Genomic DNA, 25,247 nt, shown 5'->3' with positions numbered 1-25,247 from the left:
TACTGACGGGGAATAGAAGGAGAGAGCATATTTCACCCATATTGGCCTCTCTTCATTGGCTTCTTGTTAATTCTAGAATAGAATTTAAAATTCTTCTTCTTACTTATAAGGTTTTGAAAAATCAGGTCCCATCTTATCTTAGAGACCTCTTAGTACCATATCACCCCAATAGAGCACTTCGCTCTCAGACTGCAGGCTTACTTGTAGTTCCTAGGGTTTTTAAGAGTAGAATGGGAGGCAGAGCCTTCAGCTTTCAGGCTCCTCTCCTGTGGAACCAGCTCCCAATTCGGATCAGGGAGACAGACACCCTCTCTACTTTTAAGATTAGGCTTAAAACTTTCCTTTTTGCTAAAGCTTATAGTTAGGGCTGGATCAGGTGACCCTGAACCATCCCTTAGTTATGCTGCTATAGACTTAGACTGCTGGGGGGTTCCCATGATGCACTGAGTGTTTCTTTCTCTTTTTGCTCTGTATGCACCACTCTGCATTTAATCATTAGTGATTGATCTCTGCTGTCTTCCACAGCATGTCTTTTTCCTGATTCTTTCCCCTCAGCCCCAACCAGTCCCAGCAGAAGACTGCCCCTCCCTGAGCCTGGTTCTGCTGGAGGTTTCTTCCTGTTAAAAGGGAGTTTTTCCTTCCCACTGTCGCCAAGTGCTTGCTCATAGGGGGTCGTTTTGACCGTTGGGGTTTTTCTGTAATTATTGTATGGCTTTTGCCTTGCAATATAAAACGCCTTGGGGCAACTGTTGTTGTGATTTGGCGCTATATAAGTAAAATTGATTTGATTTTGATTTGATGACACGTTCCATGTGATAACATACAAAACCTTAAGCATGATATTTCATACATATTCCTATGACGTTCCATGTGCATTGCAACATGTGATGGGTCATGTTATGGTGGTCGAGTCTATTCTCCATATTGTTCTATATTTGCCCATTATCTCTGTATTATTCTGTCTCTCTCATTATTTATTCATGTGTTTCCTTATTCTCTAGCCTCTGGATTTGTGTCATTTCTCCCCAATACCTGACCTCTGGCTCCCTCTCATGTTCTCTTTCTGCACTGACCTGCATCGCATGTTTTCAATCAGAGGAATTCCCACAACCATCTCCAACTGTCATTGCCTCCTTCCAGTATTTATTGTCTTTCTGTCTTTTCACCTTTGCTGGACTGTTAAGTGTTTTCCTGTTTCAAGTGTCACTGGTTATGTTCTTTGTTCTTACTTTTCTGTTACAGACCTTTTCTGCTGTCCCATGTTTCTGATTTTAGCCTGCCATTTTGGATTGATTGTCTGGCTTGAGAACCCAATGCTACTGAACCTTGTCTGTTTGGGATAACACTATGCCGCCTCCCTCTGAAAGACTACTGGACTGACCTATTTAATGACCCTTGACTGATCCCTGTTTCTGAATAAATAAGTCTGGGTTTAATCAGCTGGTCTGTTCTCTGCAGTGGGGTCACACCTTTGTACTCACCATTACCCTGCATACATGGTGGCCCATGGGGCAATAAAATAGTCACATTTTGTAGAAATGAGTTAATGGCTGAGTGGTAAAAAAAAAACTGGTCTTAATGTGTACTTCTTGCTGGGATGCTGATACCCACTTGTCTAACTCACCCACCTGAAACATATCATGTTTATAAAATGACACATTAGACCAATTTGTGCAGAATTTTACATGTAGATGTGTTTGGGATTGCAGAGCAGTGGTGGGCACAGCTAATCAAAAAAATTTAGCTTTAATAACTGGTAATCAGCTAACTGCAAAGTTAACTTTTATAATATTAAACACTCAAGCCTCGCTTCCCTGGTTTCCCCCTCCCTCAGCTTCTCCAGCTCTGACGTTGACTGTGAACAGTGGAATGCTCAGAGAACCCCCCTCCCTTCCAGGATTCAGTCATGGCCGTTGTTTAGCGCCAAAAAGGGCTGCTACCGGAGTGTTCTGATAAACTGGACTTTCAAATGTCGGCTGTCGTCCTGTGTTCTTGTTTGTCTGTGTGTTTACTGTTCTCTGTGCTGATAAGAGTTTTTTCCTCATTGTTGTGGCTTCTCGAAGGCAGCGACCTTGAGGGGTTTTTTCTCTTCCTTACCTTGTGTGTGCTTTTTTATATGTGTTTATGTACCAGGCCGGCTTATGTCTGTTACGTGTGTGTTGTTTGTCTTTGGGTCGGTCATGGTTTGCTCAGCCCTGCTGTGACCTAAAGCAGGGATGTACATCTAGAGCTGGTCCCCGGGCGCCTTATGGCGACTTCTGCTCCTAACTGGCAATTAGAATGGGTTAAATGCAGTAGACACAATTCATTGTGCAGGGAACATGTTCCTTTGTGCATATGACAATAAAATTCTTTTGAATCCTTGAATCCTTGAAATAATGCTAAACCGATAAACCACCAAAAAATTTATTGAAAGCTACAGCTATCTGCTAACCCATAACTTTCAGTATTGTTTCCGGTACACTCTCAGCTACTAACAAGCCGATTGTGAGTTTAAACACTGCCAACACTGCTGATAGGCAATCATAACCCCAAACACAGCCAATGAATCAGCACTTCTGTCTTTGTGCACCCTGCCCTCTGCTGTAGGGAAGCATCATTTACCTTGACAGCATACAGTGGTCCAGCCATGAGGCAAATGTCTTGAAAAGGAAAGCAGGTTTGACTTATGGTTTTGATTTATAAATCAAATTAATCCAGATAGAATAACTACATTCATGCAAACTCTTAAAATGTACAAACTTTGATGGTATAGGACTATGAAACAGGCCTGTTAACCCCCAAAATGTGAATCAGCTGCAAATCATGAATTATCCACAAACCGTTAATTGTAAAACGTGAATACTGAAAAGATATCTCCTAAAACGTGAACGCGGGTCTCACAAAATGTGAAAATCATTGATGACATTATATATATATATATATATATATATATAAGTGAAAGCTGTGTTCGGGTGCTAAGCAGTATGTCAGACTCATTTCCGGTGGAAGTTGGCCTCCGCCAGCTTCATCAGCCGATGACCTCCAATACTCACTGGATCGGTTCACAGCCGAGTTTGACGAGGCTGAGATGAGGATCAGCACCTCTAAATCTGAGGCCATGGTTCTCAGCAGGAAACCGATTGATTGCCTACTCCGTGTAGGGAATACGGCCTTGCCCCAAGTGAAGGAGTTCAAGTACCTCAGGGTCTTGTTCACAAGTAAGGGGACAATGGAGCATGAGACTGGCCAGAGAATTGGCGCAGCAGGGGCGGTATTACATTCTCTCTACCATACTGTTGTGACGAAAAGGGAGCTGACCCAAAAGGAGAAGCTCTCGATCTACTGGTCAATCGTCATTCCTACTCTCACCTACATGGTTATGAGGGTTGCATCATGACCGAAAGAACTCAATCACGGGTGCAAGCGGCCGAAATGGGCTTCCTCAGGAGGGTGGCTGGTGTCTCCCACAGAGATAGGGTGAGAAGTTCGGTCATCCGTGGGGAGCTTGAAGTAGAGTCGCTGCTCCTTCGCATTGAAAGGAGCCAGCTGAGGTGGTTCGGGCATCTTGTAAGGATGCCTCCTGCATGCCTCCCAAGGGAGGTGTTCCAGGCACGTCCATCTGGGAGGAGACCCCAGGGAAGACCCAGGACTAGGTGGGGAGATTATATCTCCACACTGGCTTGGGAACGCCTCGGGATCCCCCAGTCAGATATGGTCAATGTGGAATGGGAAAGGGAAGTCTGGGGTCCCCTGCTGGAGCTGTTGGCCCCGCGACCCGAACCCGGAAAAACGATTGAAGATGAGTGAGTGAGATGAGTGGGTTTGCGAATAATTCACAATTTGCAGCTGATTTACATTTTGGGGGTTAACAGGCCCTTTGTTCCATTACTACTTTACTGTGCGCCTTTGTAGCATTTTTTTAAATAATGCCTCTGGCCTGACTGAGGCCTAGACTATTTATTTACACAGGGAAGTGTGTTAATTGAATGGACAAATGCGGGGACAGCTGCAACTTCAAATGACTGAAAATTAAAGCAAAAATTCATTAATATAACAATTAATGCAGCTTTAAAGTTCTCAGTTTTAAGATAGCAAATATAGATCCTGCTTCATAACATGAAAATTAGCATCATGCATACAGCTAGAATTTAGCATTGTTAGCTTTAATTTAAGCCAACAGTCAAACCCATGGCACTACAAACATGTCATTATTGCAGTCAAGTTTCAGATAATGCTAATTAAGCCAAACAATAATTTAGGCATGTACATGGAACAAAAGCAGTGCATCCATTAAGAGTGTGTAGCAAACATCCCCTATGTCGAATTAGCACCTTTCTGCTAGATCCTCATAAATTCTCCAAAGTGCCTTCACAATATGAGCCAATTAAATTCAAGGTTTCCACCTTCTGGCTGATTCCTTTAATATGCATTTTCAAAGCTCGCAAGAGCTATTTAGCCATCCCGGGATACTTTTAATGGTAAAAGACCAGCTCTCTCTTTCCACTGTCACTTATTTCTGCGGGGAGGGACAAAGATACTCGCAGAGGTAAAATTTATATTTTAGCATTGAAATACCATTTGTCTGTGAATAGTCTGTCACACAGAGAAGGGATTAGCTCTATGGAGGCACTGCTTCCAAGTCCTCTTTCCGTTCCACCCTGTCTAATCTCTTTGCTTGCCTGTGTTTAGTAGGTTAGCCTTGGATCAAGAAGACTATTATCCAATTAGCATCTAAAACATCTGACATTGTAGATGTGCTTCTGTCTTGGGCCTATGTGTCTGGTAACCTATTCAGTTAAAAATATACAATAATGTCACATTTTGTTAGTTTTTTTGCCATAGCATATTGGAGTTGAATATAAAAAGCAAAGTGGAGTCCTGTAGCTTAAAAGGTATATGGCTTGTCAAATTTTTAAGATTTAATTAATTGATTTAATTCTCTTTGGCATCAATAAAATTGTATTTATTATCCTTTAAATAGGGGATTCATAATATCACATTGCCAATATGATCAAAATTTGTCGAGAAAAAAATATGAATCATTCCCCTAAAGGGGAAAATTTTAAAAGAACAGATGTCCTTGAAGTACTTATGGTGGCGACCCATACAGTCTGTGATGGTGAAGTCATAGATCATATGGGGGGGCATTCTCTGACTTGCGCAAGGGATGCTGGGAGGCCCAATCAAAGAACAGAAAGTCACAGCAATGTCCTCTGGTATTTCTGTATAAATCTGATATGCTTCTCATATATTATGTAAAAGCAAGTGAGAAATAAGCAGTTCTAAATCTAAAAATACAGTTTTTGTAACCAGAAAACACAGTGAAGTGATTTACACGACATCTCATGGACGTCAGTGTGCATGCTATGTACGTGTGCATCACTTGAGGAGATAAATTTTTGGTCATTTCTAAAGCTCATAGATGTGCAAACGCACTAATTCCTGCAAACATGTAAGAAGGAAAATAAAATATTCCTGATGGAATTCCCTCCAGGTTTCTCTTCATTAAAATAAGCTGTAATTTTGCAACATGTTACAAAAATAAACTGAAGTAAGGCTTGGATTTCAGTAGAAAATACATTTTGTCAGTTTAATGATATTTACTCCTAAATTAGGTGAACAAATGAGAACTTTTAGTAGCTGGGCCTATCTATAGTATAACTAACCTTACATGTGTAGGTTTGTGTGTCTGCAGGAAAGTCGGCACTGTCACTCAAGCCGCCACATCACTTGGTGGAAGAACTGGACCGCACACTTCTTAGATGATCTGTCAGTGAATTGATCTAATGAGAGCCCTTTAAGCGGCAGTCAAGCTTTGATGTGATTTGCTCTTTTTCCATTTCCATTTTGTAGCCTCATGGGCCTCGTTTGAATGATCAAAAATATGTTGGGATCCATTAACAACCCAAAGATGTGTCTCGATTTGGCTTAAAAGTTGACTTCAAAGTGGACAGATGACAATGAAGAATCAGCAAACCATAAGTGCAACTGATGTTCTTAATTAGTAGAGCCAAAAATAATTGTGTTCACAGATTTGCTGAATTAATTTTGTCAGCGTGTCTTCCCACCATAATGTTTTCAGCTACGTTCGCTTGCTTGTCACATTGTTAGCTGAACATCTCAAAAAATAATGGACAGCTTTCTCTGTAGTTTGGTGGCTTTTAAACAGAACAGTTTGTAACATTGAAAAATAATTTATTTCAGAAATGCAATGTGGTCATATAGTCATTCAAATGCTGCATGATAAGCTTTTGTTGCGTACAATGAATTCACCCCACAGAGGAAAAAATTAAATTATATTATTTTCATTTGCTGTACTATGATTACTAAGAACACACCACTGAGTCTTCACTATAGCATTGTGAGTGCACCTAACAGGCAGCAGGACGGTGCCAACCTGCCACAACGTTACTCCAGGCAGGTTTACAGTTGCTGCAGGACAATCTCTTTAGAACCACACACAGAGCAAAACATCTGTTAAACATACACACAAGTGTAATCACGCACCAAACGAGGGGGGTCAAAAAGGTTTGGTGCAAAATCATGTTGAGCATCTTGACAATACATAGTGCAAGGTCTAAAGCGAAACGCAAGTGCTTTTGGAATATCTCCAACTTAGCTTATTTGGTCAATTGTCATGGGTGTGTTTACACAACATGTAATAACCAATCATAGTAACATGTGACATTCTGTTCACAGGCTCAAGTGAGAGGTGTTCTGGTGAGGAAATGGATCTTTGCCTATGTGTCACAAAGCATCACAGCACACCAGTGGAGAGAAGCCAGCAAAGCTCCCTGAGGTGAAGCAGTGAGGTGAAGTTTTGTGTTTTTCTTTTTCTGTTTACATTTATTTTGTTTAATGGTTGTGTTCAGTCATGCTTTATTATGTGTACAAGCAGAGTGTACATGATTTATGAACCCATTTACATAATACTTAAAATTATGACATAAACACTCACTCATCTTCAACTGCTTACTTCAATTAAGGGTTACGGGGGGCTGGAGCCTATCCCAGCAGTCATAGGGCATGAGGTGGGGTACACCCTGACCAGGGTGCCAGTCTGTCACAGGGCCACATACAAACATACACTTGCATGCATACCCATGGACAATTTAAAATCTCCAATCCACCTAGCGTGCATGTCTTTGGATGTGGGAGGAAACCCGAGCTCCCGGAGGGAACCCACGCAAACCTGGGGAGAAACTCCACACAGACTGACCACAGGTGGGAATTGATCCCATGACCTTTTTACTGTGAGGCAACAGTGTTAACCATTAAGCCACTGGGCTTAGTTTTCTAGTGTTTGTCCCAGACAAACACCAGAAATTCTCTACACTTGAGTTTAAACTAGATTTTTGACAGGCTACTGTGCACTCACCCTCTGCTGCCACATGAGAGCAACACTGAAAAACTGTGCAATTCTACTCGGTATTTACACAATGCCATAGGGTAACTGGCTAATTAATGTAATGGAACAAGACAAGCTAAAAACATGCTCAGTAAACTGAATCTTATCATCACTGAACACGTGAAAATGTTTTAAGTGTCCAGTAACACAGAGATGATCCTGGGTAATGTTTTACAGAACAAGCTTCTCATTGGCAGTTGACTTGTAACTCATATCAGTGCCATGTGAGGATGGCAAGGCTATTGTAAGTGGGTAACTGTTTAAATCAGTAATTTAAAAAAATATTTACTTTTAGTGAGGCAAAACTTGTTGTGTGGGCCGCTGAAGAGGAGGTACTGCTGGCCCACCACCACCAGAGGGCACCCTGCCTGGAGTGCGGGCTCCAGGCACCAGAGGGCGCTGCCGCCTCACAGGAGCAGCCGGGGTGACAGCTGACACTCATCACCTGTGACAGCTGTCACCACTCATCTGATCTGCATCGGTATATCAGCAAGACGTCATCTCCACCTCTTTGCCGAGATATCGTTCTACCTGAAAGGTAATATCCTCAGCCTGACTGCTTGATAGAAAGCCCTTTTTGTGATTTTTGTGAGTGATAACAGACTTTTTCTCCAACGAGAGGTGGAGGTAGCTTCCCTGCCGTGCAGATTGCTGGGTGCAGACGCACCCACGTTTAATTGTGTTTTTGTTCCTCGCCAGCAGTACCAGGTCCGACACGCGGAGGCAGTGGCCACCTGGGAGTTCGGGACTTGGCGGCTCCAGTATTCCCGGGGTCTGGTGGCGGAGGAAATCGTGTGGTTCCGGTTCTGCTTTGGACAGGCATCTCCTATCTTCGAGCCTGCCCACACGACACCTTGTAATTTGACCTTTGATCTATTGTGTAATCTGTTGTGTTTGTTGTGCACTTTCGCAACAGTAAAGTGTTGTTATTTGACCTATTCCATTGTCCGTTCATTTGCGCCCCCTGTTGTGGGTCCGTGTACTTACACTTTTCCAACAAAACTGTACTCATTTATCTTTGCAGAGGTCTTCTCCATCCTACCGGATCCTTCCACAAGTGGTTTACTGGGATTGCTTTTAGTTTTTTCTCATGATATTACAATAATTAGCAAGTCTGGGACTTGGTCGCATCGCCTCCTCTCTCCTCTATCTCTGCTCCAACCTTCAAAGTCCCTATTTCACCAGACTGTGAATTCTTCAAAACTATATTGGATTAAACATTGGAATTAATCAGCTGGTCTCTGAACACTATTGACACCATTTTTTTTCTACAAGAAGATCAGGGGCGGGGGACCCTTCGTGCCCAGATGGAACTTACCCTGCGGGCTATGTTCTTGACGCCTGGGAGACGTGGCATGTTGCATGCTTTGCATCATTCTCTGTGGAGGACGTCAAGGATTTATTCATATTTGGTTTCATAGTACGAGGCCTGGCACTTATTAGCTTATGTGCTGCCCTGACCTACCAGAAAGTTGGCAAGACGGCTGCCGCCAAAACCATGACCCCTCACTTGTCCGTCATGATTAATGAGTTGGGCAAAGCAATGCATTCTCAGACTGTGTTAACCCTTGAACTCAGATGCAAGTTGGATAACATCACATTCTCTGTGTGACAGAGGAAATGCGCACCTTGCAGGGGAAGGTGAAGAAGATTTCAGAGACCAGGGAATATTCATAATTTGGGATCTGGTTTGTTCATGTGAAGCTGTAAAAGTGTTTTCACTGCTCAACCACAAACACGGCAGGCTTATCCACCTCTGAAGGACAAAATGCCCCACTGTATTCCTCCAGAAGAATTTCTACGGCCTTGGGGAACATTGGCTGCCTCCTTATCTTTCTGACTCCAGTACAAGGACAGACTCAAACATGGACAAAGACTGAAGCATGCTCCACTTTCCCTTCTACCTCACCCTCTGCCCCCATCACACACCCCATCCCGGCCACCGCTCATGCCACCCCTTCTCCCCTTCGGGGGCTGCACGGTTTTAGCTGCGGCAGGTCCCCATTCCCCCCAAGCTGGTGGTGGCGAGACACTTGTTGCAGCGGCTACCACACACTCACATCGCCTCAGTTTGGAAAACGGACTGTTTCAAGTTTAGTGCACATAAACAATGTCAAATGTATATGTGTTGTCTTAATTCTGATGTGTGTCATTATTACGGTAAACAAGTAATAATTGTGGATTAATTGCTGTATCTTGTCTGTGGAAATGTAAGTGTGGATGTAATCTCATTGTTGTTGCACTTGTAATGACAATGACAATAAATCTCATCCATCCATCCATCCATCCATCCATCCATCCATCCATCCATCCATCCATCCAAGTTAGCCTGTGGCAGTGGCCGCACTGTAAATCATTAATGTACCAAATAATTTTGTGTTTTGACCCCTAAAATGTCTAAAAATAGAGTCCAAATTGAAAAATCATGAATTAACCCCTTTAAAGAAATAAATAACAGTGGTTGCATGAGTAAGATTAGCATATGCAGTCATATGATATTGATGTCTGGTATAAATAGTAACACACTCCAAATAAAAAAAAATGTTTATCAGTACTTTTTGAAAAAGCCTTTTAAAACACTTTGACAAGAAAACTAAGTGAAGCTTAATTTATGCGTGGCTTTAAGATTTTTGACTCCTCCTCGCATTTACATGCACATTACCATTTGAGACAGCCCCGTCACAGAAGAACTGTACAGTGGTTCATCACACAAAAAGAAAGAAGTGAGGCAATTCAGTGACATCATCTCTTGGCACAAGCTCAGCACTGTGCCGTGATAGTGAACAGTGGCAGAAAATTTATACCAGCAAGGAATGAAGCAGGAAAAAAGTAATATATTTGTTTCTTATGACAAAGCGTGGCTGTGAATGCCTCAGACTAGTTCACACAGAGCTGATTTTCATCCTCCTACTCTTAGAGCTGGATTTCAAAGCATGAGCAGAATGAGACTGACGCATGAAACAGCAAACAAAGAAAAAAAAAGAAAAGTTGTGTACCCAAATTAACTCTCAGCCCACGCCTGCCAAGAGTAAAGAAGGCTCTCGTAACACGAGGATAGCAGTCGCGATGCCGTGATCGAGGACACCATCGACAGTTTCAGTCACAACTGGTGCCAGGTATCATAAATAAGTGTCTGTCAATCAAGGCGTCTTTGATCCACTGAAACACACTCACAAAAAGACTGTAATACTGTAACAGATATACACTCATTCAGTTTGTCCGCGGGTTCCTTCAGGCACAGCTGAGTTGACCACTCCTGCACAAAAGCCGTCAAACATCCCCACGAGTTTCTGTGCTGTTCGCGTCCACCGAAATGCATGATTGTTTCTCCAATGTCCGCTGAAGGGCCTCCCGTTGCCAGTGTGATTTGGCATGAATTCGATGACCCCTTTTTGTCATTTCTTAGTTTGTACATCTTTAAATCCAGCAAAGAATTATCCTTTCATGTCCATGGTGTGAATCCATTCTTCAGCGTTTGTCAGTCGCTGTGAATGCGTTTGCTGGAGATCACAGTCCGACTCGTTTTTTTTCTATGTATATGATATATACCATTATATATATATATATATATATGTATATATATATGTGTGTGTGTGTGTGTGTGTGTGTATGCATATAGATATACATGTGTGTATTTTGAAAGATTGCTGTGACTTTTTACAGACTCAGATTGTGAGTGTTTGAATGTGTACAAAGAAATATGGTGAAGGAAAAGGGACATAAACGATAAGAAAAAGCCATGCAATAACTCCACAACTGAAAGTGGTTCTGAAAATTAAAGAGTACGCATCTACACACAAAAAAATGCACTCCAGGAATTCTCATAGTATTGTTCCGCATTTGTCCAGCCAAGACTGAAGGAAAAAAAAAAAATAACGTGCAAAAAAAGAAAACCCTCAAGAAAAAGAAACTAAGAAAGTCATGAAACAAAGACTCAAGTGATTGGACTGAGTGTGTGTTACGTAACTTTATGTTCACCTTCGGCATAATTTGGACTGACATTTCTCGAGATTTCAGTGTACTTTTCAGTATTTTTCACACAAAGGAGGAGAATCCAGCAATGGGAGCCCGAGACCCAGGCGCTAGGCTACTAGGGGGCCGGTAAAGGGTGCTGTGCTGACTTGGGGGGTTGGAGCTCTGCTGGGAGGGGGTGGGAGTCCGGCTACCTTTAGGCCTGAAGAGGCTACCCTGGCCTTGGGGTTGACCTTGGGGCTGATGAGGCTGGGGGCTCGGTGAACTGATCTGGGGTGGCAGTGGCGGTAGAGGAGGCAAGGGCGGCGGGGCACAGTGATCCGGGTCTCCCGACTCAGACTCGGTGTAGCTGTAAGCCTGTGCCCGCGATATGCCTTTCTGTTGGCGGCGCCAGGAGTTGTAGTAAGTAGGGTCGCTTATGTAGTGGTTGACAAAGGAGTGCGTCTTCTGTCGGTTGGGGTCGACCTCGTACTCGCTGTCACTGCCCTGTGATGGAGAGATGGAGGACATATCGAATTACGATGCTAGCATCAGAATATCCTGCTGTAGATGGAGTTAGAGATGCAGCAATTACAAATGTAAATGTTACTGTTGGAGTGTTTTGAGAATGCACATGCAGTAGAAACAAACATGACATTGAAAATGAAATGATGTTCAAAGCATGATGGTGAACGATGGACTCGTACACTTTAAACATCAACACAACAGCTAAAGTTATTCTGTCCTTACGATTTTAACCAATCTGGATCAAGCTATATGTTCAGGATCTAAGAAAATCAGTTTCCACACCAGCAGGGGCCGATACTCTCCATTTGTGGGGTTCTATGATGAGAATTTGAGGGCCGGGTGCGAGCTAGCACCTATTAGACTACAGACATTCAAGCAGGCAGCCACAGGAACCTCACCAAATGCAGTGGAAGTGCATGTAGGCCACCTGTCCCATATGAAAACACCAGCGCCTCCTATGGGTGAACAAGACAATGGGATTTATAGTACATTACCATAACAGATGCAACAACTAGCCACGTCTGAAATGATTACAGTGCGCCAGACAATGACTACATGAAATATTTATAAATTCACAATATTTTACAGGACAATCCATATTTGGACAACTATAAATGGGCACCCCAAATTCTAGTTTACAACTGCATAGAAGTGTTTTGTTTTTATGTGTATGCATACAATATTTCAAAACAAACTCAGTGCAGTTGTAAAATGACATTCATGGGTTCCATTTTATGGTTGACTTTACATGGATAACAGTAGTATGGGACTTGAAAATGGCTTTGGGAGGGCGGGTCTCCAGTCCCTTTCCTATCCTTGCATCCAGGTACATAAGGTCTGTTATACTGATGAAATGGCAGACAGTACAGACAGGTGGTACAGGGCCATTAAAGCAAGTACTAACAGAATGAAAAATAGATTCTACCCAACTGCTGTTAGAGCGTTGAATGCCACTGGAACCAAATAGCCATGTCACATGCCACACTTGAAATGAGTGCAATATTTGTTGATGTGCAATATCCACTGCCACTGAAATATCTACATTTTTGTACATACACTCAACAAAAATATAAACGCAACACTTTTGGTTTTGCTCCCATTTTGTATGAGATGAACTCAAAGATCTAAAACTTTTTCCACATACACAATATCACCATTTCCCTCAAATATTGTTCACAAACCAGTCTAAATCTGTGATAGTGATAGCTGCGATAATCCATCCCACCTCACAGGTGTGCCATATCAAGATGCTGATTAGACACCATGATTAGTGCACAGGTGTGCCTTAGACTGCCCACAATAAAAGGCCACTCTGAAAGGTGCAGATTTGTTTTATTGGGGGGGGATACCAGTCAGTATCTGGTGTGACCACCATTTGCCTCATGCAGTGCAACACATCTCCTTCGCATAGAGTTGATCAGGTTGTCAATTGTGGCCTGTGGAATGTTGGTCCACTCCTCTTCAACTGCTGTGTGAAGTTGCTGGATATTGGCAGGAACTGGTACACGCTGTCGTATACGCTGGTCCAGAGCATCCCAAACATGCTCAATGGGTGACATGTCCGGTGAGTATGCCGGCCATGTAAGAACTGGGACATTTTCAGCTTCCAAGAATTGTGTACAGATCCTTGCAACATGGGGCCGTGCATTATCCTGCTGCAACATGAGTGATGTTCTTGGATGTATGGCACAACAATGGGCCTCAGGATCTCATCACGGTATCTCTGTGCATTCAAAATGCCATCAATAAAATGCACCTGTGTTCTTCGTCCATAACAGACGCTTGCCCATACCATAACCCCACCGCCACCATGGGTCACTCGATCCACAACACTGACATCAGAAAACCGCTCACCCACACGACGCCACACACGCTGTCTGCCATCTGCCCTGAACAGTGTGAACCGGGATTCATCAGTGAAGGGAACACCTCTCCAACGTGCCAAACGCCAGCGAATGTGAGCATTTGCCCACTCAAGTCGGTTACGACGACGAACTGGAGTCAGGTCGAGACCCCGATGAGGACGACAAGCATGCAGATGAGCTTCCCTGAGACAGTTTCTGACAGTTTGTGCAGAAATTCTTTGGTTATGCAAACCGATTGTTTCAGCAGCTGTCCGAGTGGCTGGTCTCAGACGATCTTGGAGGTGAACATGCTGGATGTGGAGGTCCTGGGCTGGTGTGGTTACACGTGGTCTGCGGTTGTGAGGCTGGTTGGATGTACTGCCAAATTCTCTGAAACGCCTTTGGAGATGGCTTATGGTAGAGAAATGAACATTCAATAGACGAGCAACAGCTCTGGTTGACATTCCTGCTGTCAGCATGCCAATTGCACGCTCCCTCAAATCTTGCGACATCTGTGGCATTGTGCTGTGTGATAAAACTGCACCTTTCAGAGTGGCCTTTTATTGTGGGCAGTCTAAGGCACACCTGTGCACTAATCATGGTGTCTAATCAGCATCTTGATATGGCACACCTGTGAGGTGGGATGGATTATCTCAGCAAAGGAGAAGTGCTCACTATCACAGATTTAGACTGGTTTGTGAACAATATTTGAGGGAAATGGTGATATTGTGTATGTGGAAAAAGTTTTAGATCTTTGAGTTCATCTCATACAAAATGGGAGCAAAACCAAAAGTGTTGCATTTATATTTTTGTTGAGTGTACTTTCCATTAGGCAATCTCTTTTTTGCTACTGTGTTCTTATAATTTTTCTTCTTTTTTTAACTGGCGCTCTGGACATACCTCTTTCGTTCAGTTAAATTTTCTGTTTTTCTTTTCTTTTCCACACCTTTGAAGTATGTGCCTGGTTTACTCAGGTTTATATTTGCACTGAAAGGCTTTCAGCTCACCTTTCGTTGTACTAGTTACAATGACAATAAAGAATCTGTATCTGCAAAGAGATAGCTGCATTCCAGAAACAATTCAGCCTCACCAACTTATTGGGAGAGAAATTAATTCATTAATTTTCTGTCGTTTATTTGGGTGATGGTGGGAGTACACCAAGCAGCTCAGCCCACCGTTGGATCACCACCTTATTGTTGTGGGGGAGTTTGTGTGCTCCAGTGATCCTGGGAGCAGTGTTGTCTGGAGCATTAGCTCCAGGTTGGGCCACCTTTGACAAATTGGTCCAAGGTGAGGAGACAGACATTGGGCAATTCAGAAAGGTCCTGTATGATATACACATATAAGGAAAGAGTCACCTCGCCCAAATAAGGGAAACTGGAGCCAGGGGTGGGGTGGGTGGGTGGGTCTACAACCATGGGGCTCGAGCAGGTTCAACACAAAAAACCCAGCATAGTATCACCTCCATGTGGGTTCACCTGCTAGGAGAGTGTAAGAGGTCTGGTGTGCTGTTCTATTATCAACATTGGCAGTGGATGGGGCAAATCCCCACACAAAATAATTGGGCTCATTCTTATACCCCCCCCCCCCCAAAAAAAAACAGATATAAAGAAAATATTTGCTCTGTTGAATGCTTACTTACACAAAAATAAACTCATAAATCTTGTTTAATGCATTTCCATTTACTGTTTTCCAGAGTGTAAGTTGCAGGTTTTCTGCTAGTATGGGGGATACTCAGATGTGACATATTTACTAAAAACCATGTGTTCATTTTTAAGAATAATAAATATATTATCTATATATAGTGGAGCAAATAAGTTTAGCAACCATTCATTTCTGGGAATAAGTACCAAAATTGGCACACACACTTCACATAACTCATTAAAAAAAAAAAAAAACAACAAAAAAAAATGACTGTATAGGCATAGGAATTTTTAATAGGCAGCCAGTCCAATCAGATTTAAAACTATACCACATTATTTGTCTGATCACAAAGATTCCAAAAATGTATAGTTTGCATTATCTGTGACCACATGTTATGGAGTTATGGGGTAAAAAGAGTTATGGGATAAAAAGCGCAAGTCACCATACTTGCAGTTTTTACCCCATAACACCATAACATTTAGTCATATATAGTCCAAACTTTACCTTTTTGGAATATTTATGATCAGACAAACAGTGTGGTATAGTTTTCAATAAGATTGGAGCATCTTTTAATTTTGACCCCTACCTGGCTACCTATTGAAAATTCAAGTGGCCAATCATTTTTTCAAAAGAGTAATGTCTAAGGAGTATTTGTGCTGAATCTGGTGCTTGTTTCAACATTTGAAAGATTCCTCTGTAATTATTCTGTTATCTGCTGCACTAATAGGGATTTCCCAGAAATTAAAGCAATAAACAAAATAGTTGAGAAGCTTGAATCTAGACTGGACTGAGTTGCTTGACGTGAGGACATTTCGCTTCTAATCGCAGAAGCTTCCTCAGCTAAAATTCTTGCTCTGGTAGTCTGACCTCTGTCCCTGGATAAAGTGCAGAAGTCCCAAAGAACAAAGAGACCACACAGACAGGAGACGGAGCCAAGAAGAAGACGAGTGTCTCTCCCTTATTTTGAAGGAGTAGGGGAAAAACTACAGAGGATCTTCAGACAGCACAAAATCCCAGTTTACTTTAAACCTGTTAACACCTTGAGACAGAAATTAGTTCACCCTAAGGACAGGATCCCTAGTTACAAACAGAACAATGTAGTGTATTCTATCAGCTGACAGGAAAACTGTAATGAACACTACATAGGTAAGACTAAGCAGCCGTTGCACAAAAGGCTATAGCAGCACCGCAGAGAAGGCGCCAGTGGACCTCAGTCTGCAGTTCATCTTTACCTTAAAGACACTAACCACACATTTGAGGACAATGAAGTTAAAATATTAGCCAGAGAAAAGAAATGGTTTGAGAGGGGAGTGAAGGAAGCACTGTATGTGAAACAGTTGAAACCCAGCCTTAACCGGGGAGGGGGGTCTGAGACACGCTTTGTCCCCTGTTTACAATGTGGTACTCAGGTCAAACCAGTTTCAGTCTTTTGTTCATGGTAATGAGTCATTCACGTTGTCAGGAGAGGCGTTAGTCCCATCATTAGGAGGGACAGCTGCCCTGTCATTAGGAGGGTGCTAACTAGAGTACAATAGGTGCTAATTAGGGCAATTGTTAGTCACTAGCCAATAGCAGTCTTCCTCTCGGTAGGAGGGGTCGGGTTAGGTTTAAAACTCCAGCTTTTGCTGGCTTCTGTTATTCGTCTCTACAAGAGTCTAGACATGAGTCAGACTACCAAAGCAAGAAATTTAGCTGAGGAAGTGTCTGCGATTGGAAGTGAAACGTCCTCGTGTCAAGCAACCCAGTCCAGTCGAAGATTCAAGCTTCTCTACTATGGAAACCACCCGGACAACTGAGAGCCTTCACAGAAACACTAAACAAAATAAAACTCCAAGCACCAATGTCCAATAAAAATGAAAAAAAAATAGCCAAAAAAAAAAAAAAATGTACACTACAACAATGCAAAAATATCCCAAATCGAAGAGCTGATAAATGAAAATGGTGCAAGTTCACTCACTCACTCATCTTCAACCACTTACCTCAATTATGGGTCATGGGGGGCTGGAGTCTATCCCAGCAGTCATAGCGCGTGAGGCAGGGTACACCGTGGACAGGACGACAGTCTGTCGCAGGTCCAATGGTGCAAGTTATACTCCAAAAAATAGGATAAACTCCATGAAGCCCATTTTGACTGGGAATAATTCATGACACAGGTGACTCAGTGTTGAGGACACCAACAACTTAAAATAGCCAGGTGGGCACCATTGTCTCACCTGAATGTGGCTGCTAGATGGCCACCTTTGATATGTGGGGGTGGATTTGTGAGAACCCAAGGTGGTTCCATAGTGTGGTGGATGTAATGACTCATGGCTCCAAACATGACCCACCCTGTTGCCCTCTGCAAAGAAATGGACGCTATCCTCATTACAATCTCATCACTGAACTGTACTGTAGATTTGGTAAGGTAAATGTTTTTGAGTACACTCCATTTGTCAAACTTAGGACAACCTGACCATTGTTCACTCAGCAGGGATTTCTCATAGTCCACTGTCTGCCATGAAAGGAAGCTACCAGTTTGGACAGCTAGCTCATAATTAATCACCTGGCCGTGATGAATTCATGCAGTTAACTTTTAGAAAGAAGCTGTGCTGTCGGCTCATTGCAAAATGAATGCATGCTGACTTCAAGTGCGCCACAGCGATAGTGTTGATTAATGTGATCGTGTCAGAGCTCTTCACTTTATCACGCCGCATATTATTATGTTCCATCTTTTTATGAAGGCCCTTGGGCTCTACCATGAACTCTTATACTCCAGAACACAGTTCACTTGTTGGATTCTGTACAGAACATATGGGATGCATATGTCTGTATAGGCTCAGATTTCAGTTCTTTCTCCATGACTTGAACATGCCAATCCCCTATACAGTCATTATTTTCAACTTCTGGTAGAGTTTACAGATGATTAAAAAAAAAAGACAACGCTGGTGTTGAATCATGAGAAAAATAGACAATGTTTTGTTTTGCTCTGATGCTAAACTGAATAAAGAGAACCTCTTTCTACCCTACTTTTAAAAACGTTTCTACAAATACATCAAAGGCAGATACCACACAAAACAAAATTAATGTAATTTTTACCATCAGCAATCTCATCCTAGTTTGTATGAGTTGATCATATTTAATAATTTCCAAACTCTCATGTTTTCACCCAATCTTATTAAATTGTTAGCTTAACCACTCTAAAACTATCCATGTGCTTCCCACCACTTATCTGGGATTGGGCCACATCGATCGATCAAGCAAGAAGCGTCTGTGTGTGTGTGTGTGTGTGTGTGTTTGTATGTGGCTCACATATCTCTCTATTTGTCAGATCGACCTCAGCTTTCACATATGGCTTGCGCATAGCACGATGATGTGCATTTTTTATTATGATTATTTTTTATTATGTAATTAATATAATATATAATATAATATAAATAGAATTATTTATTTATTATTTATATTTATTATTTATATTGAATATATATTTATACAACCTCAATTCCAATGAAGTTGGGACGTTGTGTAAAATGTAAATAAAAACAGAATACAAGGATTTGCAAATCCTCTTCAACTTATATTCAATTGAATACACCACAAAGACAAGATATTTAATGTTCATCCAGCATCCAGCGGCACAAAGTGCAGCATTCAGCTGGGAACATCGGCTCGCAATGTGCCACATGTCTAAAATGTGCCACATGTCTAAAATATTCAAGCTAATGCAAGTAATGCAAGTAATGCTCCTCATCTAAGTCTTCCTGCGTAACCACTGGTTTGACAAAAAGTAATTCCAATGACACCCAACGATCTTCTGAAGACATCCAGGCCGTGATTTAAAAGATCCCATATAATGACCGCTAAATTGTGTGGTCTTTCCAAACCTTTACAGGTCAGGTTGGAGAACAGTTTACAGGTGATTTAATAAGAATAATTAAGCACATATCAGTGGGTGTTAACATGTAAAATGTGAATAAAAACAGAATACAATGATTTGCAAATCCTCTTCAACCTATATTCAATTCAATACACCACAAAGACAAGATATTTAATGTTCAAACTGATAAACTGTATTGTTTTTGTTCAAATATTTGCTCATTTTGAAATAGATGCCTGCAAGACATTTCAAAAAAGCTGGGACAGTGGTATGTTTACCACTGTGTTACATCACCTTTCCTTCTAACCCAGGCCCATTTTTATTCCTTGGCTTTTAACACCGCGTGAGTTGTACAGTCCTTGTGTCTTATTTTATTTTTATTTTATTGAAATTTATTTTTTATCATGGTTTTATCTATTTATATATTATTTTATCTTATCTATTTTATTGTTATTTTCCATGTCTGTGCTTTTGTTGTGCAGCACTTTGGAGACTCGGGTCTGTTTAAATGTGCTTTATAAATAAAGTGGATTGGATTGGATTGGATTCTAACAACACTCAATAAGTGTTTGGAAACAGGACACTAATTGTTGAAGCTTTGTAGGTGGAATTCTTTCCCATTCTTGTTTGATGTATGACTTCAGTTGTTCAACAGTCCGGGGTCTCCGCTGTCGTATTTTGCACTTCATAATGTGCCACACATTTTCAATGGGCAACATTTCTGGACTGCAGGCAGGCCAGTCTAGTACCTGCACTCTTTTACTACGATGCCATGCTGTTGTAACACGTGCAGAATGTGGCTTGGCATTGTCTTGCTGAAATAAGCAGGGACGTCCCTGAAAATGACGTTGCTTGGATGGCAGCATGTGTTGCTCCAAAACCTGGATGTACCTTTCAGCATTGATGGTGCCATCACAGATGTGTAAGTTGCCCATGTCATGTGCACTAACACACCCCCATACTATCACAGATGCTGGCTTTTGAACTTTGCGCTGGTAACAATCTGGATGTTTTCCTCTTTTGTCCAGAGGACACGACATCCATAATTTCCAAAAACAATTTGAAATGTGGACTCATCAACCACACACTTTTGCACTTTGCATCTGCCCATTTCAAATGCGCTCGGGCACAGAAAAGGCGGCGGCATTTCTGGATGTTGTTGATGTATGGCTTTCACTTCACATGGTAGAGTTTTAACTTGCACTTGTCAATGTAGAGAGGATCTGTGTTAACTGACAATGGTTTTCTGAAGTGTTCTTGAGCCCACGCGGTAAGATCCTTTACACAGTGATGTCTGTTTTTAATGCAGTGCCGCCTGAGGGATCGAAGGTCACGGGCATTCACTGTTGGTTTTCGGTCTTGCCACTTCCGTGTAGGAAGTTCTCCAGATTCTCTGAATTTTCTGATTATATTATGGACTGTAGATGATGGAATCCCTAAATTCCTTTCAACTGAACATTGAGAAACATTGTTCTTAAACTGTTGGACTATTTTTTTTCACACAGTTGTTCATAAAGTGGTGATCCTCGTCCCATCTTTGCTTGCTTGTGAATGGCTGAGCCTTTTGGGGATGCTGTTTTTATACCCAATCATGACACTCACAATTCATGTCCTCGGTTCCCAAATGCTTATTGAGTGTTGTTAGAAGGAAAGGTGATGTAACACAGTGGTAAACATGCCACTGTCCCAACTTTTTTGAAACATGTTGCAGGCATCCATTTCAAAATGAGCAAATATTTGCCCCAAAACAATAAAGCTTATCAGTTTGAACATTAAATATCTTGTCTTTGTGGTGTATTCAATTGAATCTAGGTTGAAGAGGATTTGCAAATCATTGTATTCTATTTTTAATTTACATTTTACACAACGTCCCAAATTCATTGGAATTGGGGTTGTAAAATTATTCAGAAAACAATGTAACATTCCTACTTCTAAGATTGCATGGCTCGCTGTTACTGATAGCAAAGTTAAACAACATCACATAGTTCATGTTGCTTGCACCGTTTCACAATAAAATGTTTAAAGCCAGCATCCCAACAAATACTGTGAAACGCATGCTATCAGTGTTCCTTGCAACTGAGTTTAACTTGACAACACTGAGGAGACATTCGCTAAAATCCATTTTTTTGCTAACATCAACAAATTTCCCACAATTTGTACAATTTTTCAGTAAGTACATAAGCTGAATAAAATCTTACATTTGGTGTGAGTTCAAGTTTAAATAAACTGTGTTCATGAGGTGGGGTACTGAAGATTTGCTGTTTCAAATATTCTAAATGTTCTCTTTAATTTCTTCTGAGTCTTTTCCAATAACCTGTTTAATAGGAATCCATTTATTTTCATATAATTGATAATAAAACTGATTTTTTAAAACAATATGAAATACTAAATTCAAGTAATAATTTTATAATAATAATAATAATAATAATAATATTATAACATAAGTACATCTCTACACAGCCTCATATGACCATGCATGAGAAATCTACTTAAGCTCCCAGTTTTCTATAGGAATACAAACTTCCTACAGGCACTGCACTAGTAAGCAGAAAGTTAAGTAAGGTAGCCCAAATGTTCCACTCTCCAATAACCAGGGTGTTCTGGGGGATACCAAGGTATTTCCAAAAATTATACTGCAGATAAACTCATTATCTGGGTTTCTCCCAATACGTCCTCCCAGTTGGTTATGCCTAGAAAACAAGGGTTTCATCCAAGGGGAATTTTAACCAAATTCCCTATTTCCTTAACTGGTGCATTTCTGTGCAAATCATAAAAGGCCAGAATCTTAAGGGCGAGTCCTACCATCCTCAGAAGAAAACTAATATAACTCTATTCACAATTTCATCTTTTTGGTCACAAGCCAAAGTTCACAACAGGAGATCAGCTTTGATTGACAACCACATCCAATTATCCATCTCACAGTCCTTCCCAAGAAACAAGACCTGAAGAACTATGAACTCCTTCACTCCTGGTGGATACATGGTCCAAACCCCAGAAGAAAAATCCACCAGTTTCTGGCACTGAGCACTAGAACTAAAGGGACTAATTTTCATGTGAAGTACTTCACAGTCTTCTGCAAACCATTTCATTGTGCATTGGAGGTCACATTCTGAAGCAGCCTAAATTTCTAAAATTCATGAAAGTAATTTTCATATAACTTTGTGAAAAAAAAACAAGTGTGGCCTTGAATACAAGCCATTAAATATTTGGGTACAAACCGATTAAATGGCAGAACCATGACATTTTATAGGTAATATTTTCCCCCCAAATCTTTCCAAAATGGAGCTTTTCGATAGCTCCAAGGATCACAGAGGCAGCATACCTCTGTCATGACCAAGGTAGCAATGGCCAACCAGTATTATCTCTGTCACCCAACAAAGGACAACAATTAGAATTCTGACTTTTCTGACTTTATGACATCACAAGGTGAGCAAGTTGAAGGAAGGGGTAAAAATAATTTCTCAAAATGTTATAGCTTTACCAAAGAGATTTAATGGAAATACTGAGGCGCATCTTGACTGACAAAAACATCCACTTTTTGAGACAAACATGTAGACATAACCATTGACAAATTTTGCAATGACTTTTTGTGCAGGAATTTTACAAAAATCAGGAATTTTTACACTGCATTTTGGGCAATGGTTTGGGTCTGATGTATGTCTTTATTCATATTGCATCACATTTTCATCCCTAAAAAGGCCGTTTCAGTATGTGAACTCCACCACTTTTTGTTTTGTTGAGTTTGTGTTTGTCCGCAATGTTGTTGCCCACAAGTGTAAGCACTTGAGGCCAATTCCAATCATACCAGTGCATTTAGAGACAACACAATAACAAGATCCATTCACAGCGGACCAGCAAGAGCCACATCGAGTGGTCTTACTTCAGTGTGAAAGAATTAACAATGAACTGAGAAATGAAATTGCACCATTTGTGTGTATGGCAGTGGGAAAGAGTGAATGCAGACCAAGTGTTGACACTGTGAACTGTCTCCAACTTCTACCCACTCTGGCCTGGCCGTGGGGTGTGAAACAGATGTTTGGACTCTTGAAACTTTCTCAGTATGAATGCACATCCATCCAACCTTATTTTTGTCATTATCAGTAATAAGCCGAGAATGCTTTTGAAGGACCTATAGTAGAAACGGAGCTGCTTGAGAAGGTGCCTCTGGGACCGCACAGAGCAGTGAAGCACTTCAAGACATCACAAGCTCATTACCAGAGCTGGATGTTGTTCAAGGAATGAGTGTGAAACAACAAATGCATCGATACAACTTCCATCTTACTGACACAGGGGCTTAACTCAGAAATACTGCTGGGACACTGTCAATTATAACACTTTCTCATCATTACAGTGTTAAATTACACAAAAAGAGCTGAAGAAATCTCTTCAGTTATGTAGTTCTGACAGCAATTAATTTCATTATTAGAATACTAATGTCTCAGCAGTGACTTCCATATCTCTGGGTCCTCAGTCTTTGACATCAAGAGATGCTTGGGAAGTGCTTATAGATGCCTAAAGTCACTGGACAGAGGTGTTAACTAAAGCTCACACCATTCCAAGAGAAGGAAAATCCAGTTCTTTTGGATCCCGTTGCTTCCTGTTTTACTCTATGGTCGTGAAACTTGGACACTAACCATTGACCTAAGGTGACAACTGGGAGTTTGAATTTCTAAAGGCTTCCAGTGTAAAAATGTAGACAAATACCATAGTTCCTGCAAAAAAGATGTTCATGCTTATTTACTTATGATGTGCACTGAGGACTGTGTCTTTCAAATGGGCAAAAGAGTATATATTGTTGTGTGGGCCGCTGAAGAGGAGGTACTGCTGGCCCACCACCACCAGATGGCACCCTGCTTGAAGTGCGGGCTTCAAGCATGAGAGGGCGTCATAGCAACCGGGAGTGACAGCTGTCACTCGTCATCAGCACCAGCTGTCACTCATCACACATCACCATCACAATAAAGGCCGGACTGCCACTCCACCTCCCCGCCGAGAAATCAGCTACCACTCAAGGTAACTTTCTCTGCGGTACTTTTCTGACTAAAAGTTGTTCTGTGTCCAGCCGTTTTCCTGTGGCTACAGTCTGAAGCTGGATTGGCAGAAAGTGTGAGCGCGACGTCTTCGCCTCTCACTCCTTCCAGGGAAGTGACTGACAGGAGCTGCACGGGTGATTCTGGAGGTGGAGGTTCTCCCTCCAAGAGGAACTGAGCAAGGAAGGATTACTGGGTGTGTCTTCACACACCCACCATTAACTGTTTCTGTTTCTGCCAGCAGTACCAGGTCTGACAGCTGGAGACGGTGGCCACCTGGGACTTGGCGGCTCCGGTGTTCTTCAGATCCGCTGGCGGTGGAAGCCGTGTGGGATCCGGCTCTTCTCTGGACAGACGTCTTCTATCCTCAAGCCTGCCCACACGTCACCTTGTGTATGATTGACTGCACTCCTCAATTGTTATTGTCTGTATTCCGTTGTGCAATTCACAACATTAAATTGTTACTTTTTGGCTTATCCATTGTCCGTTCATTAACGCCCCCTGTTGTAGGTCCGTGTCACTACACTTTCACAACATATATTGTCCAATTAAAATGTTTGCCTTCATGAATATGCAATGTGGGGTTAGTCTACCTGAGTACACAAAATTATGTGTTGAACATGGTAAGAGGTGAGGTGTGCAAATGCAATGAGATTGATCAAGATCAAAGGGAAATGTAGCGGGTTCTGATTTCATCTGTATATTGCTGGAATGCTGGATGTTAAATTATTTTCCTTGATAGACTGTTGTTTCAGCAGCAGGGACGAAGACGCTTCCTCATAGACAGAAATAAAAATAAATATAACGCAATGCTAAAATACCCTCGGCCGTATGAGCATTGTGTTCGTTATAATTTGTAGTTGTTTAATTAATTATTAAAATCCTACTGTCTTATGAACAATTTGTACATGTTCAAATCAAATCATCATTTGTTCATGTTGTGCAAATCAAGGAATATTTCCTCTGTGCATTTTCAGGTACTGAGACAAATTTAACTCCATAGAAAG

General features: G+C 41.6%; 1 protein-coding gene across 1 annotated transcript in view; it reads right to left on the bottom strand.

The window, feature by feature from the left end:
* Nucleotides 1–10,931: 10,931 nt before the first annotated feature.
* The window catches only part of sdk2b (sidekick cell adhesion molecule 2b), a 1,022,446-nt gene continuing 1,008,130 nt past the window's right edge, over nt 10,932–25,247 (bottom strand). Inside the window, exons 46-47 of the mRNA XM_034194673.1 lie at nt 12,268–12,324; nt 10,932–11,848 (exon numbers count right to left, since the gene is read on the bottom strand). Coding sequence (XP_034050564.1) covers nt 11,426–11,848; nt 12,268–12,324 — 480 coding nt within the window. The 3' untranslated portion in view covers nt 10,932–11,425. The remainder of the gene's footprint in view (nt 11,849–12,267; nt 12,325–25,247) is intronic.

This window comes from Thalassophryne amazonica, chromosome 18 (genome assembly GCF_902500255.1).
Source record: "Thalassophryne amazonica chromosome 18, fThaAma1.1, whole genome shotgun sequence".
NCBI lineage: Eukaryota > Metazoa > Chordata > Actinopteri > Batrachoidiformes > Batrachoididae > Thalassophryne > Thalassophryne amazonica.
Note: the sequence above shows the minus strand (reverse complement) of the source record. Positions and strands in the feature narration are given on the sequence as shown.